The 13584-nt window shown below is 37.1% G+C and overlaps 1 protein-coding gene across 1 annotated transcript in view; it reads left to right on the plus strand.

Moving 5' to 3' along the window:
* The first annotated feature begins 1557 nt into the window (after positions 1-1557).
* The window catches only part of HTR3B (5-hydroxytryptamine receptor 3B), a 41048-nt gene continuing 29021 nt past the window's right edge, over positions 1558-13584 (plus strand). Inside the window, exons 1-2 of the mRNA XM_090267344.1 lie at positions 1558-1603; positions 5641-5801. Coding sequence (XP_090123470.1) covers positions 1564-1603; positions 5641-5801 — 201 coding nt within the window. The 5' untranslated portion in view covers positions 1558-1563. The remainder of the gene's footprint in view (positions 1604-5640; positions 5802-13584) is intronic.

Genomic DNA, 13584 nt, shown 5'->3' on the forward strand with positions numbered 1-13584 from the left:
GGACTTTTGAATTATGACTTATTTAGTGGGTTATAATTTTTCACAATCATTTTTTATCTTGATGCTCGAATTGTTCCATATTTGACAGTTGGGAGCACATTCAAGCTGGCTCCTATGTCCTTTTATCATGTCCTCATCATTCTTTTACTCTTTCTTTACTTTATGATACAACAAGGTGTTCTAGGCTCTGATGCCATCCTCATCTCAACCCTGGCATCCATCATTTCTTCCTTTTAAGTGGTGTAGTATTTAGAAACTAAGATCTGGGTACTAAATATACTCATTGTTATTTGGGTGTCCCTGCTCCCAGACCCTCTGATAGACAAAGCTAGGGATATGGCTGTGTACAAAGGTGTACGCACACATTTACATTTGTATTTATTTCTATATTGAGCTACATGTATTGAAAGCACTGAGTTAACACTGATATCCCACAAACCAACTCAACACCACAGGGGTCATCTTCATTTTCTCATTTTCCATATTTGTAACTCTTCACCAAGAGTAGGAAACCAATCTGGCTCTACTTTATTGGTAGGTAAAAATTAAGAAGAGAACTTCATGGATTCTAAACAAAGGGACTGGATAAATAGGAGAACAAGAATCAGATCTATACTTCCGCTCTCAATTTGCTTTGTGAAAACTTATCTCACACTTGTGCCTCTATAATCCTGTTTATAGTTAAAAGAAGGCAGCTATTGGAAATGGTATGAAATGTAGTTTTTGTTTCTAGAGCACTTAGGAGTCTACCAATGGAAGATGGAGTTATATAAAATTATGCATCTTTTTTTAAAGAATGAAGAGTGAATTGGTACTCAATCAAAAAGTGAAAAAAATTATTGAATAATGTTAAACATTAGTAGTTCTCATGCTCAATAAGTGTGAAGCATCCTCTCTTACATAGTTACTTTTTGAATTGTGGGCAATGAAAATCTAAAAAGCACTCCTGTTTATAAAAAATCAATGTTTCTTTTCATTAAAGGGCTTAGGAAAAACAAAAAGCACTTTAACCCCTGTGTTGTTAGAAGTTATTCTTTGTTAGGCAATACCAGGTTTCCAATTGCTTTGTGTAATTCAAGTCCAATAACCATTGTGAAATGCTGAAGATGTTACTGCATATTTAGAACAGCTATTTGGATCTCAATTATTAATGAAATTAGTGTCCTGAATGTTAGCAAGAGCATTGCCTTAGGTAAAGGCTGTAAAGGAAATCATATTAATGTGGAATTTCCTCTCCTTAAGGGCGCCTCTTATATTACATTATTTACTTAGATATCTCCTGTCAGGAAAATTGAAATGTTGGCCATGATCTGTCCCTGAGGCAGAACCAAATGCAGATCCAGGGACATGGAGATGGTACCAATTCCAATACATTTCTGTAGTGCTGGCATTGCCTTAGTTTTCCATTTAGTGCTCACAAAATAGCACTAGCAAGGACAGCATAAACTGGCAAACAGAGAACCACCAAGTGCAGAGAAGCCCTTTTAGGAAAAATTGAGTGGCATTCCATCTAATAGGCAAGTTTGCGTTTCTCCTCTTTATCCAGAAACATTGGCAAGTGTGATGGCTCCTCTATGGCCCTTCATCCTGGTGGCAGCCTCAGGTGAGTTTTCTGAATGATTTAACTAGGTGTTGAATATTAACTGTCAGAAACCAGAGATACTACTTTCCTACACTGTGCTGTATGTGACTAACTCTTCGTGCGTGCTCATGTACATTCATCTGTAAAATGTCAGTCCCGTGAAGCTACAAGGAGACCGCTGATTTGTTGTGACTTTGCTTCCACAACAACAGACACACACATACAGGGTCACACAGTGAGGACTTTTACACATAACTGAAAATAGGCTCTGAAATATTCTCATTGTTTGCTAAATCTCTGCTTCTCTAGGAATCACTCTCTTTGCTATGATTGACATGGAGAGTATGAGCATACTTTTTCAGATTTGCTTTTGTGTCTGAATTGTATACTTTTATTAACAACAACAACAAAAAGTCTTGACTTCATCATAAGCTTTTAGTAATCCAGAGAAAGAGTTCCTTAGGTACATCATGGCTAGAGATATCTGAATACTATTTTGGTATTAGGGGCTTTATGTTAGGCCACAAAGTCTATGTAGGTGAATATGTCTCTAAAGGCATGTTAAATTGCATGTTTTGCATGTACAATTCCTCTTAAAAATACTTAGAAGCTAATATATTTTTCCTAAATTTTTGGATCTAAGCTTCCATGTTACCAGTATTAACTCTACTGAATTGAAGCATTTCAGCTAAGATACAATTGATACTTAGAAAACCTACACAAATCAAGAATTTATCTTTATGCTGGCATTTCCCAATATCCTCCTTTCTTGAGGGTTCTCCTAGAGCCCATATCTGAATGCCCATGTTTTAAAATATAGCTGGAAGTCAAGTGAGTCAATTATGGAAATGAGGAAGGAATTTGGCAGTCAAGAGACTAGAAATAATCAGAGAGACTAAAAATTTTATTGAATGAAGAAAAAAATAACCACTTATCATTAAAATATAAAAATCCTGAGTATTGAACATAAAGGATAAAAAGCCTATCTTAATTATAAAAATGAAAACAGAGGAAATTTCATTAAATGCCAAGCGGGTTTCTTAGCAGAAAATAATTGTGAACATTAAACTAAGATAAAATAGATAAATGAAGGTAAGAAAACAGAGGAAGTTCTTCTTAAATATGTCTTTTTCTAATGTTTTGTATTATGCTTGATTTTTATTCTAAATGTGGCAAAAAAAGGTGTTTTAACTGTCTACTAATCTGTGCTTGAAGATAAATTGCATTGGGTACATTTGTTGCAGAAAAAAAAAACCTACCCTTTGAAATTTTACCTGGGTTAACTATACATTTTGTACATTCATGAAGATCAATTAAGATAGCATGGTGAAATTGTAAGGTGCAATGCAAATATAATATATGTGTACTATCGACTTGAAAACACACATACACAGAAAATAGCAATGGGCTAATTCTGCCCAATAATGTACAGCAAGCAATGTGTCTATCTTTCTTTGGCAAGGTTACCTGCTGCTGTTCCTAATATTTTTAGGGAGCCAGGTCACAGATCAGTCCTGTATAAATTTCAGCCTCTTTTCTTGCAAGCTGTATGACCTTAGTTGATATTAACCTCATTAAGTCTATAGTCCTTCGCCTGTAATAATAGTGACTCATAAGACCATAGACTATCTATCTCATAGGCTGTTGTAAAAGTTAAATGAGTTAATTCATGCAGAGGGCTTTTAGACTATTGCCTGACATATGGCAAATTTTCAATCACTGTTAGGTGTTCAGTAGCACTACATGCTTAAACCTCTATTTCCTTGTAACCTCTCAGATGTATGTATAACTCTCATAATCCTAAAGATAGTATACTCACTAAAGCCAGACAAGCTCTTTTAATCAAAGTGCACAGAATATTATAAGATAGGTGTGTGAAGAGAAACTCATTCAAATAAGGAAAACAAAGTAATAATTCCATTTTTATCTTTAAAAAAATCTCCACCTAAAAGTGTTTCATATCTCAGTTCCTAACTCATTCTACTTTCCAGAAATCTTACAAGTGAATTATTTGAAGCTGATTATTAAGAGGCAGTGCCAGTGAGGAATTTTCCCTGGGTCTGTTGATAGCTTCCATCAGTGTCTGTTGAAACATCACTTAGCTGTGAGTCATTTAGTGCTTGTGTGAATGTCACATTAGCTTTCAAGGGGCATAATTTACTGCTAATTAATGGTCACTTAAATCTTTAATCTCTCTTCTGTAATAGATCTTTTTCCTCAGGCAAATTTGCATTCATAGTAGAAATGTAATTTATTATTTCATCCCATTTTAAGCAAAGAACTCTTTTCTCCTTATAGTTTACTTAAGCACACTTCCTTTTGCTTCGTATTTTTCTCCTACCATTGCTTGCTTCTCTTTTGTTCCTAGTTCTACCTTCCAGAGCTTTCTGTTTTTACTCAAAGACCTTGACATGTTCTAGGAAATATGTGTTTATCCATAGGGGACCTATTGATTGTTTTCCTAGAAAAGATAGTAAGAGGGGAATCTGAGACTTTATGAGCAGAGGGTGTAGGGAACACACGTTCATTTCTCAGAATTATGTTTTAACTCTCTCTGAGGCAGTTTCCTGTATTGAAACATGCAATTTCAGTATTTCCCCAACTGGGACTTGAATTGGGAGCTTCCAAGCGAAGTAAAAGTGAAGTTGCCCAAAGCAAAGTTGCAGAAAAAGCACCAGACAAGCTTTGCTTTGTGCTTCTGACTTCTCACCCCTAGGGAATGCCAGCAAGAAGTGATCTTAGGTAGAGAGATTCACAGCACATTTTTGACAATCGCAGTTCACAAAACACCCTAAAAATGATGCCTGATGCAAGCCACCATCATAGTCTCGCATGCCTGAATAGCTGATGCCACTTTAGGCATCTTCTCTGGTGAACAGTTAGGAAATTAATATTCTCATTAGTCTCCCAGTTCTGATGGTAATGAAAGTGAATATTCGACTGCCCACAATGAGTCTGGAATTGCATCATCAGCGTTGTTGTTAGCATTTTGGTCACAATGACATTGATAAATCATAGAAATGGCTGCCTGTGGCAGCCAGTGACATGACATCATTCATAAAGAAATGGGTATAAACAGGATTGTTGCACAGGGAGAAGATATCTCATTTACAGTTTCCTGCTGGATCCTTCATACCTGCAACAGCTCATCAAAATAACCATCAAACCCAGACGAATTCACATGCAGGACACCACAGATAGATTTCACTCACGGACTGTGGCAGGAGGTGTGCAATTTGCTTCAGTCCAATGACTTTGCGAAGCTTTCAATTCCCCAAGGGCTGGCAAAGCTTGTGAACAAAATATCTTTTTGCAATTCAGAGAAAACCCTCACAAATTTGTCACTTCCAATTGTTGATGCTCATTTCTCTTGCTTCTTTTCCCCTCCCTTCTCCTCCCTCAACACCTTCACTGCTCCTCTACAAATCAAGATTCCTGGCTTATAGGAAATGGTTGTTCCCTGGAACCAAAGAGAATTTTCCCAAAACAAAGATCTCATTTTCTGACAAGTTCATTTTATTTAAATGCAGACCAAGTGAGAAAACTTTTTTTTTTTTTTTTTTTTTTGAGGAGAAAAGTAAGAATTAGAATCTCGTTAATCCCATTATTTAGAAATCCACACAGATCTTTGGCTTCATTGGTTTGTCTATGTTTTTGCCTGGGTTTTCTATTTAACTGTTGAATTACAAATGGAAAAAAAAATCCAAAGGGAAAGTTGATAAGAAGGTTTCTTTGTGTACCAGGAGGATATAATACAGGAACAAAGAAAGGATTCTGTCTTTAAGACACATGGTTGCTGCAAAAATAAAATCATGGCTGTAGTTTGGCATCCTTGGAGATGGGGTTGATTAATTTATCTTTGCAATGAGATTTCTCTGTTGGGCACTTGTGTCACCAGCTTATTTACATCAGTTATTTAAAACTGCCAAAAAACTTGCTATCTGGTTGTGAACTTAAGCAGATTGGGGTGAGCCACTGAATCTGGAATAGTCCGAAATCTTTTGAAGATGCTAAGTTCCTCTTATTTTCATCTTCACAATGATAGTTTCCTTTTCCAGGAATTCTAGCCATAGACATACCTCATCCCAGGAATTCTGCTCTGTATCATCTCTTCAAGCAGCTATTACAGAAATATCACAAGGAAGTGAGGCCTGTTCACAACTGGATGGAGACCACCACTGTATACCTGGACGTATCTGTCCGTGCTGTACTGGATGTGGTAAGGACCATCTTACCCTTTTTTAGCACTGCCTGCTGTTTACACAGGAGCTTAGGAGTAGTTTCATTCTTGAGATTCTAGCTGAGATGGTAGGGGAATTGTGCTAGGCTCATTTTAGCAGTGAGCAGGAGGTAGAATATTTATTAGGCAAATCATGCTTTCTAGCCCCCAACTGATATTGTAAGGGGAAGATAGTCTAGTAATATGAATTTCACAGAATTAAGATGTTTCAAGAATTCTGGTGCACATTTTATGAGTATTGCTGAAACAAAAAATGGAAATAGTCATTTTTTCCCTATGGTTCACATTTCTTAGAGATAGTAGATTTGAGAAGACATCTGCCAGTTATTGCCTGAAAATTTAAAAAGAGAAAAAATTGTCATGGTATTGTGTCTATAAAGGGCCTTATACCTAAGGTTTTTGCTAAGGATGGTGTGGGGGAAGATTTGTTTACCAAATCATGTTTTCTCTACTATATCTGAAAAATGGGTTGTTGTGGAGATTAACTGAGAATAATTCATGTGAGGCAGTTAGCAAGGTCTTAGTCGTCGGCAGCCGTCCGTCTCGAGAGACGATAGTGTAGCTTCTTAAGAGTCTATCTGCACTGCCGAGAATGGCTGTGCAGTCCGACTCGGGAGTGACACGGTATCTGTCTCCTCCCATGTTAAATCGACATCTTGCGATGACGCTGGAGTGTCCTCTCCAGTGAAGCTGAAGCTAGCTACAGAGCCTGGGCAGGGTGATATGGAGGGTCTGCTGTTGCCCATGCAGCAGACCCCCCCTCTCTTTGCAGCTGAAGGGTCCAAGGGAAAGACGGAGTCGATACAGCTTGGCTTCAGGTGCGCCGCAGGAGTTGCCGGTGTTGACTACAACGTCAAACCGCCTTAGGGACTCCGGCTCCGGATTTTCTGTCGGGGTTTACTCCCTTAGCCTTTCCCCTGAAGAGGTATGCCACAAGGCAGCGGAGGTTTTTTGGAATCAGAGTTTTCCTTCTCTGATGTGCCCTGACTGGAAGATCGAACCAGCGACACTTAGCTCGCAGGCCGACGCTCAGTCCTCTGAGCCAAACCAGCCAGGAACAGCAAGGTCTTAGTAAGCCCTCAATAAATGGCGCCAGTGACTATCCCTGCTTCCTCTTCATTTTTCTTAATTACAAAATCTTCAATAGCAATAATAGATTCCAAATTTATTTTGACTTCTCTAATTTTAATTTATGTTTCAATACAGTTGACATACAATATTATACTAGTTTCAAGTGTACAACATAGTGATTAGGCATTTATGTACCTTAAAAAGTGTTCTCCCCTATAAGGCTAGTACCCATCTGGCACCACACATTGATTTCTATTATAAGCAGACTTTCCTCAGCTTGTTTTGTTAAAGTAGTTTAATGATTGTTTTTTCAATGTACTTCTCAAAACTATTTTTTCTAACTGAGGTATAAGATGCATATATTAAAATGCATAGATGAGGTTTAATAACTGTGTGCATCCATATAATTCATACCTATCAGTATATCAGATATTTTCATAACACCAGCAGGATTCTTCATTTCCTTTCCAGTCAGTCCCCATCCCCTCCATCCATAGATACAACCACTGTTCTGATTTCTTTCATCATAGATTATTTTTGCCATTTCTAGAACATTATATGAATGAAATTTTATTTTATGTCCTCTTTGGTATTTGGATCTTTCGTTTAGTATAATGTTTCTGAGTTCACTCATGTTGTTGAGTGAGTCAGTAGTTTCTCTTTTTTATTGATAAGTAGTATTTTGATATGACTATACCATGATTTGTTTACGCATTATACTGTTGATAAGCATTTGGGTTGTTTCCAATTTTAGGATATTATTAATAAAACTGGTATGAATATTCCTGCCCAAGTTTTTTTGTGTACATATGTTTTCATTTCCTTTAAGTAAAACCTAGAAATGGAATAACTAAGAAACTGCCAGACTGACTTACATGGTGGTTGTAATTTTATACTCCCACCAGTCAGCTCTGTGAGTGCCCATTGTTCCACATCCTCATCAGCATTTGCTATTATCAGACTTGTAACTTTTAGCCATTCTGGTAAGAGTGTAGTGCTATATTATTGTGGTTTTACATTACATTTTCTTGATGGCTAATGATTTGGGGCTCTTTTTCATGTGCTTATTGGCTACTTCTTTGTGAAATAGCTATTTAAGTATTTTCTTTCGTTTTTTAAAAATAAGGCTGTTGGTCATTTTATTATAGATTTATAGGAGTTGCTTATACACAAGTCTTTTTTCAGATCTGTATTGTGAATATTTATTCCCAGTCTGTAGCTTGTCTACTCATCTTTTAACTGGTCATATGATGAACAGGAAGTTCTAAATTTAGTGAAGTCTATTTTTATCAATTCTTCATTTATCATTAGTACTTTCTGGGTACTAAGAAACTTTTGCCATTCAAGTTCACAAAAATATTTCTAGTATTTTATGTTAGAAGATTTATAGTTTTTAGTTCAGAATTAATTTTTGTGATGGCATGTCAAGGTTTTTGTTGTTTTTGGTTTTTTGTTTATTTGTTTGTTTGTTCACTTTTTTAAAAAAGGCTTTTCTCTCCCCATTGAATTGCTTTGGTGCCTTGGTTGAAAATTAAATTAACTGATAAGTGTTGCTTTATTTCTTTTGAAATCATGTAGTATAAGTCCTTGGGCTTTGTTCTTCATTTTAAATAACTTAGCTATTTTATGGGCTTAGTATTTCTTCATACGTTTTTTTAAAATATTTTTTTACTTTTTTGTTTTTAGAGAGTGGGGAAGGGAGGGTGAGAAACCGATATATGAGAAAGATTGGTTGCCTCTTGCGTGCCCTGAACTGGGGACCTGGCCTGGCCCACAGCCCAGGCATGTGCCCTGACTGGGAATTGAACTGGCAACATTTTGGTTCGGAGACCAGCTAGGGCTCTTCATAAGTCCATTTCTAGTTTTATTTATTTGTTTTTTTATTTTTTAATAAGAGAAAGTTTATTTAGAAAGACACAGAGAGGTAGTAAAGGTGAGCCAGTTGGGCTGTGTAGGCTTAAGAAATGAGTTACAGAGGCAAAAGAAGAGAAAGAAAGGCAGAGAGGATCCTGGGATGGAAAGGGGAAAGACATCGGCATGCTCCAGAGAGAAAGAGAGAGCCGTTGTCCATTTCTATTTTTTTCAAAACTTGCTTGGAGTTTTTTTCAAATAATGTGGGATCTACAGAAATACTTAGGGGAGAATTGGCAGCTTAAAAATATTGAGTTTTCTAATTCTTGAACATGGTATGTCTTCCCATTTATTTGGGCTTTCAGCAGTGTTTTGTAACCTTAATGTAGAGATTTTACACATATTCCTATTACATTTATCTCAAAGTATTTTAAATGTCATTATAAATATTACTTTAAATTTTTTACTTATACTTTTATTTTCTAGTTATTTGTTGTTATTATATTTTAAAGTATATTTTATTGATTATACTGTTACAGTGGTCTCAAGCTCTTTGCCCCTGGCTCCCTTCTGCCTAGCACCCATCCTCTGTCGAGCAATCCCATCCCCTCTTAGTTCATCTCCATGGGTTGTGCATATAAGTTATTTGATTTTACCCTTTCCTGTACTCTTCTTAACATCTTCCATTCTATTTTGTGCCTACCAATTATGCTTCTTAATCCCTGCACCATTTCCCCATTACTCCCCCTTCCCCCTCCCAGCTGATACCCCTCCAAATGCTCCCCATACCTATGATTCTTTTCCCACTTTGGTTGTCTGCTTAGTTTGTTTTTGGTTTTGCTTTTATTTTTTAGATTTACTTGTTGATAGTTGTGATTTTGTTGTCATTTTAATGTTCATAGTTCTGATTTTCTTTTTCTTAAATAAGTCCATTTAACATTTCATGTAACAATGGCTTGGTGATGATGTACTCCTTTAGCTTGACCTTATCTGGGAAGCACTTCATCTGCCCTTTCATTCTAAATGACAGCTTTGCTGGATAGAGTCGTCTTGGTTGTAGGCCCTTGCTTTTCATCACTTTGAATACTTCTTGCCAGTCTTTTCTCACCTGCAGTTTCTTTTGAGAAATCAGCTGATAATCTTATAGGAACCCCCTTTTAGGTAACTCTCATTTTTTCTCTTGCTGCTTTTGAGATTCTCTCTTTATCTTTAAGCTTTGGCATTTTAATTATGATGTGTCTTGGTGTGGGCCTCCTTGGGTCTAGCTTGTTTGGGACTCTGTACGTCCTAGACTTGTATGCCTATTTTCTTCTTCGAATTAGGGAAGTTTTCCTTCTTTAGTTTTTCACATAAGCTTTCAATTTTTTGCTCTTCCTCTTCTGCCTCTGTTACCACTATGATTCGGAAGTTGGCACATTTAAAGTTGTCCCACAGGTTCCTCATTTTTTTTCCCATTCTTGTTTCCTCCTTCTGTACTCTTTATTTCTTCATTATGTTCCAAATTGTTCATTTGAATCCTGGTTTCCTTTCCTTTACCACCAGTTTCATGTGGGTTTTCCCTCATTTCATTTAGCATAGCTTTTACTTCTTCCCTTCTGCATTTGTCATGCTCAGTCTTGTCTGTCAAGTCTGTGAGCATCATTATCACCAGTGTTTTGAACTCCGTATCTGTTAGGTTGGCTATCTCCTTATCGCTTAGTTCTCCCACTGGAACTGTGATTGCCCCCCCCTTTTGGTTTATACTTCTCTGTCTCCTCAACTTGACAGTCTTCTATATATGCCTCTGAGTCTTAGGTAGAGTTGGCGCAAGTGTTATGTTGTAAAGGGTGGAGCTTTAGGTATTCATCAGTACTGGCAACCAATTTCACCACATTGTGGCACTGTATGCAGGGGAGGGGTGTAAGAGGGAACAATGCCTCTTGCCCTGCACTCGCCCTTTTTCCAGACACTTCTCCCACTTCTTGTACTAAACAAGCTGAGTTCCTTGAGAGACCAGCAATTTCTTCCTTCACTCCACCCCCCACCGGTTTTCACAGTCAGAAGTAATATGGCTCTATTTTACCCAGTGCTGGAACTGTGGGCTGCATGGTCTTTTCTGGGGCTGGGATCACTTCCCAGGTTTAACATTTATGAGTACATTTTCCACCACAGCTACAGCCCCTGTGCTGCTGCCACCGCCACCAACTGCTGCCACCATGCCACGCCATTGTCTCTGTCCTGGTTCCACCCCTTCTGCCTCTCTGGCTGAGTATTTCTTCTTTATTTCTTTGTTTGTTGAACTTCCATGTAATTTGATTCTCTTGATCTTCTGGGGTTTTTTAGTTTTGAGGTTGTTGTAAATTCCTTCTTAGTCAAGAGGGAGGTGCAGCGTGTCTACCTATGCCTCCATCTTGGCTGGAAGTCCCATAGGATTTCTAGTGATATTGTTTTTTATATTTCTAATATCAGTAATTTGTGTTCTCTCTTATTTTCCCTTGGCCAATACTGCCAAAGATTTATCAATTTTTTAAATTGTTTTTATAAAATCAAATTTGGTTTTTGAATTTTTCTCTTGTTTGTTCTTTTATTTCACTGATATCTGCTCATATTTTATTTTTTCTTTTCTTACTTTACATTTAATTTTTATTTATCTATTTTTTAAAGTAGAAACTTACATTATTGATTATAATCTTTTTTCTTTTCTAAATTAACATTTCAAGTTGTAAATTTCCCTCTAAGCACTGCTTTTGCTGCATCTTACAAAATTTTGAAACATTTTAAAATTGAGGTAAAAATTAAACAAAATGAAATTCTTCTTTCTTAAGCAAATCTCTTCCTCTTATCCTCAGTCCCTGGAAGCCACTGTACTTATTTTTCTTATTATAGTATCACCTTTCCAGAGTGCTGTATAAAGGAAATCATATAGTATTTTGCCCTTCATTTTTGGCTTCTTTCACTTAGCATAATGCTGTTGGAATTCATCCATACTGTGTTGTTGCTTCTATCTTTGGTGGTATTCCACTGTATGGATGTACTGCAATTTGTTTATCTATTTTAACAGTTGTTGGATATGTGAGTTGTTGCCGCTTTGTATCTATTATGAATACAGCCACTTTCGTCGTCGTCGGCAGCCGTCCGTCTCGAGAAACGATGGTGTAGCTTCTTAAGAGTCTATCTGCACCGCCGAGAATGGCTGTGCAGTCCAACTTGGGAGTGACACGGTATCTGTCTCCTCCCGTGTTGAATCGACATCTTGTGATGACGCTGGAGTTCCTCTCCAGTGGAGCTGAAGCTACAGAGCCTGGGCAGGGTGATATGGAGGGTCTGCTGTTGCCCATGCAGCAGACCCCCCCTCTCTTCGCAGCTGAAGGGCCCAAGGGAAAGACGGAGTCAATACAGCTTGGCTTCAGGTGCGCCGCAGGAGTTGCCGGTGTTGACTACAACGTCAAACCGCCTTAGGGACTCCGGCTCCGGATTTTCTGTCGGGGTTTACTCCCTTAGCCTTTCCCCTGAAGAGGTATGCCGCAAGGCAGCGGAGGTTTTTTGGAATCAGAGTTTTCCTTCTCTGATGTGCCCTGACTGGAAGATTGAACCAGCGACACTTAGCTCGCAGGCCGACGCTCAATCCACTGAGCCAAACCAGCCAGGGTATAGCCACTTTAAACATTTGCATATGTTTACACTTCTTGAGGATAAATACTTAGATGTGGAATTGCTGAGTTCCATGTTTAACTTTATAAAGGACTGCAAACTGTTTTCCAAAGTGACATCATTTTGAGGTCGACCTTCAATGTATTAAAGTTTCAGTTCCTCCACATGATCACCAGCATTTGATATTGTCAATCTTTTAAAATTCTGACCATTCTAGTAGATTTGTGGTGGTGGTTCACTGTGGTTTCTAACTTTTATTTTACTACAGACTAATAATACTGAACATCTTTTTGTGAGCTAACTTGCCAACTGTGTATCTTTTGGATAACATTTTAACAAATGTTAAAATCATTTACCCATTTAAAATAGGGTTGTTTATTATTTTATGGAGTTGCAAGAGTTATTTATAAATACTGTGGGTCTATTTCTGGATTGTATTCTGTCCAGCTGTTCAATATGTTCCTCCTTACACCAGTACACTGTCTCAATTACTGTAGTATTATAGAACTCTTGAAATCTGATAGTGTGTCTTCCAAACTTGTTCTTCTATTTCAATTTTTTTTACTCTTCTAGATCCTTTGCATTTCTATATAAAATTTGGAATCAATTTATCAGTTTCTAGTAGGAAAAATCTGATGGAATTTCTATTGGGATTACATTAAATCTATAGATCAATTTGAGGAGAATTGACATCTTAATAGTCTTTCAATCTGTGAATACAGTGTATCTTTCCATTTGTTTAGTTCTTTAATTTCTCCTAATAATATTGTGTAGTTTTCAGTGTTTTACTCATATTTGGTTAAATTTATCCCTAAGCATTTTACATTTTTGATGCTGGTATAACCAGAAACTTACATAGAATCTCTATGTGTGGCTAGCACACAGAAATGCAATTGATTTGTACACATTGGTCTTGAATCCTGTGATTCTACCATCTCTTATTAGTTTCAGAGGCTCTTGTTTTTTTTTTTTTTTTGTAGATTCTTTCAGATTTTCTGTGTAGAAGATCATGTTGCCTGTGAATAAAGACAGTTTTACTTCTTTATTTCCATTCTTTATACCTTTATGTCCTTTTATTGCCTATTGCAATGACTTGAACCTCCAATACAGTGCTGAATAAAAGGATATACTGTTCTATAAATATCAATTTGATAACTGTGTTTGATAGCATTGTCAAAATCTGCTCTTTTATATTTTTGTTGTTTCATTA

The sequence above is a fragment of the Furipterus horrens genome, unplaced genomic scaffold, assembly GCF_987537825.1.
Source record: "Furipterus horrens unplaced genomic scaffold, mFurHor1.1.pri manual_scaffold_2, whole genome shotgun sequence".
Taxonomy (NCBI): Eukaryota; Metazoa; Chordata; class Mammalia; order Chiroptera; family Furipteridae; genus Furipterus; species Furipterus horrens.